Source organism: Sinocyclocheilus anshuiensis, unplaced genomic scaffold, assembly GCF_001515605.1.
Source record: "Sinocyclocheilus anshuiensis isolate Anshui unplaced genomic scaffold, SAMN03320099.WGS_v1.1 scaffold1765, whole genome shotgun sequence".
NCBI classification, from domain to species: Eukaryota; Metazoa; Chordata; class Actinopteri; order Cypriniformes; family Cyprinidae; genus Sinocyclocheilus; species Sinocyclocheilus anshuiensis.
This window is the reverse complement of record NW_015539938.1, coordinates 74398-79932: the sequence shown is the minus strand read 5'-3', so window position 1 is coordinate 79932 and position 5535 is coordinate 74398. Positions and strand designations below refer to the sequence as shown.

Sequence of the window (5535 nt, the reverse complement as noted above, 5' to 3'; positions counted from 1 at the left end):
AAGCTGTGTTCAATCTCACTCTTTTGAAACTTGGCACAATCAGCTCCACAGTCCTGCGTGGAGACAAAAGGGGAAGTAGAGCTGGATTTGGTGATTAGGGTGATCATACATCCTCTTTTTTTCCCCTGATGTGTCCTGAACGGGATTTCTAAAATGCCTAAAATGTCCAGATTTTGGCTTTATTTCCTATCGACATGCTCTGTATAGTGCTCTTACATGTATATGTATTTGCATTGCTTTGGCAGTTCTCTGTAAATCCCACCTTCTCACCATTGGTCGATTATATACAATGCCTGCACGCTATTGGTCAAACTACTTTTCAGTCATTCAGCATAGGAAAACAAAGTCGAAACCAGAGCATTTTAGGCAGTTTAGAAATCCGGGCCATGAAAAAGAGAACGTATGGTCACCCAATTGACTATACACTTAAAAATAAAGCTTCTTCACTGGCATTGATGGTTCCATGAAGAACCTTTAACATCCATGGAACCTTTCAATCCAACAAAAAGGTCTTTAAAGTGAAAATAAAAAGGTTCTTTAGATTTTTTAAGAAAACCATTTTAATAAAATGATTCTTTTAAGAACTGTTCACTGAAAGGTTCTTTGGGGAAGCAAAAATGGTTCTTCTATGGCATCACTGCAAAAGCCCACTTTTGGTACCTTTCTCTTTTAGAGTGTATAAGAAGTGGAGTCTCCCTTCTACAATTGAAAAGTTAAAAATTGAATGTGATACAATGTGTGACTTTTACAGCTCAAGTCATTTTATCTCTTTAGGTGAAAAAAAAAGAAAAGACAATATATTTAGATAATGAAGCATAAAAAAACTGGTAACGAAACACAGGAGAGAAAAAAAAAATTAACAAAAAAAATCCTCACTTAAATTTCCCTTTTTTTAATGCAAGCTGTGGTGTTTTGACAACATGACAAAAACTGTTATCAACACAATATCAGACTGCACATCTGATAAAGCAGTACTTTACCTTGGCCATTCGGATAATTTTTTTGGCGATTTCTATGTCTCCTTGATGGTTCTCAGCGATGATAAAACAAGGGTTGGAGCCCCCGATTTTTCTTCCAGGACAAAGTTCAAACTCAGCAGACATTTTATCGACTAATTGCTTAACTGATTTATGATTGAGAGGCTGGAGATGTGATCACTAGCCTGCTGGCATCAAGCAAAGGGGCCGCAATGGAGGGCACGCTATGATTTAAAGAGATACAAGTGCTCCACCCTAACCACCACCAACCCCTACCCACACACACACTCACACACAATCACCTCGGCCATTGTTGAATTTTGAGCACGCAAGTCTGTAAAATATTAAGCAGCAAACTAGTATGTATCAGCACCACACCTGCCAATTTACATGGCATTGTGCCCACAGACTTTATATGACATTTTATTGATAGTGTTCTAAATGAGTGACCAGTGACAGAACAAGGTGTGACCAAACCAAATGATCTAGTAACAAAAATTTGTATTGTAAATATGGGAGTGAGTTGAGCCCATACATTTGGATGAAGCCATCTGTCGACTTTGTAATGTTGACTTTGATCCACAATAAAATTCAAATTAGCTTTAACTCTCCTGTTGTGTTGAAATCCATGTACAACCCATTCGTTTTCATGAAATTTCATTTGCCAAAAAATGCACCATATTGAAAAAAGCTAAAGATTCATAAAAAAACAGAAAGCCTCTGTTGTAGCTTTTCAGAGATTATAGGAACTCCTATTGTGTTAAAAAAAATTCCTTACACCCTTTGTGTCAGGGGGCAGTTTGACTGAGATACAAATAGATGAAGAAACAGCAGAAGATGAGTCTTTAATTTCAAGTAAAGTTTAAGTCTCAAACTTCATAAGTTCTCATGTATTTCAGATTTTAGGCAAGCTACAATAAAGGTTTTCTGTTTTTAACCTGACCCTTTGGTGTTTTTCACAGTGTTGAGTTTTTGCAAATTGCGTGGAAACCAATGAGGAATGGAAACCAATGCATGCATGCAATGCACAAAAGTTGTAACAATTTTTGTACAGCCTTTCCAAAATGCATCTATATGTCAAAACTTTGCATGCACAGTCATGACCCTAAATGAGAAACAGTCACACAATTTCAAGAAGAAATAAATAGTTTAACCAATTTTCAAGCTTTCTGTAAATGTTAATTGAGCCATTGGCCTTGTAAACTTGCGTATGTTCAGGTCAGGCACAGGTGAATGAATGAAATACACTAATCCAGACTGCTCACGAAATGAAAGTTGACTTGAACTCATGGTGCATACACAGCATTTTCCCCTTTGTCTTTTTCCCTTACCAATTATGTAAATGTACAAATCATTGTAAATACACAAATAGGATAAATATAACTAAATAAATGTAAAAAAAAAATCAAAACAATCAAAATATGTTTAACTTTAGACTGTGTAAAAACAAGTAAATATTACATTGTACACTCTTAAAAATGCTGGGTTAAATACAACCCAGTGCTGGGTAAAATAGGGACAAACCCAGCAATTGGGCTGTTTTGACCCAGCGGTTGGGTTAAATGTTTAACCCAACCTTCTGGGTAGTAACCCAACCGCTGGGTCAAAACAACCCAATTGCTGGGTTTGTCCCTATTTTACCCAGCACTGGGTTGTATTTAACCCAGCATTTTTTAGAGTGTATCTTTAACCATCAATAATTGTGTTATTTCTCAAAAATGTAAATTGAAAACTGAAATACATTTGCTTTGTCAGACATAGGCTGCAATTAATCTTCATAAATGTCTGTTTCTCAATTCTGCACATACATCAATTTTTTCCATCAACGGTTTCACTACATATTTTAGTATTTTACATTTACACATAGTTACCTTTACATCAAACATATTTTTAAAAGAAAACACGGGCTGTAAAAAGATAATCCTAATAAATAGCTATGATTATTTTAAAGCTATGTCTAATTGTAAAAATTTACTGTATGCCCTGCTTATAGACACCAGACAGATAATTATGATTTATGCAACAGATGCTCTTAAACTCATTTGCACAAACAGATAAATATTAATTCATAAAAACACCCAGGGAAATACAAACACCGATCTTTTAATAAATGCAAAGCTACAATAATTGTTAAATTATACAGATACAGTTATGAATAAGGTTACTAAATAAGTCAATAAAACATACATTGAGTCTATAATGCAGGTTGAAATCCCTAAGCATCTCATCAAAATATGTTTAACTTTAGACTGTGTAAAAACAAGTAAATATTACATTGTACACTCTTAAAAATGCTGGGTTAAATACAACCCAGTGCTGGGTAAAATAGGGACAAACCCAGCAATTGGGCTGTTTTGACCCAGCGGTTGGGTTAAATGTTTAACCCAACCTTCTGGGTAGTAACCCAACCGCTGGGTCAAAACAACCCAATTGCTGGGATTGTTCCTATTTTACCCAGCACTGGGTTGTATTTAACCCAGCATTTTTTAGAGTGTATCTTTAACCATCAATAATTGTGTTATTTCTCAAAAATGTAAATTGAAAACTGAAATACATTTGCTTTGTCAGACATAGGCTGCAATTAATCTTCATAAATGTCTGTTTCTCAATTCTGCACATACATCAATTTTTTCCATCAACGGTTTCACTACATATTTTAGTATTTTACATTTACACATAGTTACCTTTACATCAAACATATTTTTAAAAGAAAACACGGGCTGTAAAAAGATAATCCTAATAAATAGCTATGATTATTTTAAAGCTATGTCTAATTGTAAAAATTTACTGTATGCCCTGCTTATAGACACCAGACAGATAATTATGATTTATGCAACAGATGCTCTTAAACTCATTTGCACAAACAGATAAATATTAATTCATAAAAACACCCAGGGAAATACAAACACCGATCTTTTAATAAATGCAAAGCTACAATAATTGTTAAATTATACAGATACAGTTATGAATAAGGTTACTAAATAAGTCAATAAAACATACATTGAGTCTATAATGCAGGTTGAAATCCCTAAGCATCTCCTTTGACAGTCGCAAACTTTACGATCTTATCAGATCTTATAGATAGAATTGTTCTGCACACAAGGAGAATGTACAGATCATATCCCCAGCAGTCAGAACAAAGTCAACTCTCCGAAAATGTGTAGTATTGCACATTTGAGTGGTTTGTGTTTGAATGAAGAGATCCCCTTGGATTTTGACTAACCACTGACACCGAACCGCATAATGAACCGAAGAAAGAATGAAGGAATCTCCGCATTAAATTTGGATGAATTTCCACACAGAGGTACATAATAACGTAGGGAGGATGTTTTCTTCACTATCCCCTATTTAATTTGAAAACATTAATTATATCTATCTAGCCAAGTTTCGTAAGAAAGTTTCCCCTTACAGTAAACGTGAGCGTCACAAAGTCTGGAAGCAAACATGCCCACATCCATCAAACCTGCCTGTAGCTTTCTAAAGGTGAAAAAGGTGCGTTCACGTCATATAATAATTACCATGATTACGAAGATACCAAGTTGTAAAAAGCGTTCACGTCCTTGTAGAACTCATAATTACAATGTGTGAACTGGGAATTTTCTGAGAGCTACAACTTGTACCCCCTGACCACCTCAGATTCATTAGGCGCTATGTTTAGGCATTGATAGTGCCATATAATCCAAGGGTGTGAACAGCTCCAAGTAGAACATCACGTGTTGTCATCTCGGAATTACAGTAATTACGACATGGCGTGAATGCAACATAAGACATTGATTAGCTTGTTCTGCAGGACAGTGGCCCTCCAGGACCGAAATTGCCCATCCCTGATGTAGTAGATTATCCAATGCTAGTTTTAGATGGGCAAAATCCCTTTCACTGTCCACAGCAAAGTCTGGAATAGAAGGTTTTGGTGCTCCATACAAGTTAATGGGAGGTGGAAGAACTGCATGGTAATCAACATACTGTGGCCAGGCTACTTGTGCTGGGTACTGATATGTGCACCAAGATGACTATGCCTTGCTGAGTATGGATCAGGATAACTGGGATGACAGTTGGCATCATATCTACTGCAGTTGGGTGATTAGTGGCCCATTGTTACTGGGTCAAATGAGGGGCATCCTCAATTCCTAAGGACCTTCTAAGCACAGGAGGTGAATTATCTTTCAATTAGCATGTCTTTGAGAACTGTTCAGCAGTTGAGGTAATGGCTCAGGGGAAAGTACTCCCTTCTGTGATGCTATATTTCCTTCTTGGATGGGAAGGGAAGGGAAGGGAAGGGATGGGATGGGATGGGATGGGATGGGATGGGGGGGGGCAAAAATGCGTTCTTTGAGAACTGTTCAGCAGTTGAGGTAATGGCTCAGGGGAAAGTACTCCCTTCTGTGATGCTATATTTCCTTCTTGGATGGGAAGGGAAGGGAAGGGAAGGGAAGGGATGGGATGGGATGGGATGGGGGGGGGCAAAAATGCATTTTAAGTTTAGAAACATTTTGAGTCTCCCCCTCCCTTGCCTCACAGTGCTTTGGTCCAAATGCCTGCTTTCCTCTTTTACATCACC

The 5535-nt window shown here is 37.0% G+C and overlaps 1 protein-coding gene across 1 annotated transcript in view; it reads right to left on the bottom strand.

Annotated features, from left to right (window-relative positions):
* LOC107686967 (sialic acid synthase-like) overlaps nt 1–1163 on the bottom strand; it is a 6198-nt gene extending 5035 nt beyond the window's left edge. The window contains exons 1-2 of the mRNA XM_016484091.1: nt 981–1163; nt 3–53 (exon numbers count right to left, since the gene is read on the bottom strand). Coding sequence (XP_016339577.1) covers nt 3–53; nt 981–1103 — 174 coding nt within the window. The 5' untranslated portion in view covers nt 1104–1163. The remainder of the gene's footprint in view (nt 1–2; nt 54–980) is intronic.
* Between the last annotated feature and the right edge of the window lie 4372 nt (nt 1164–5535).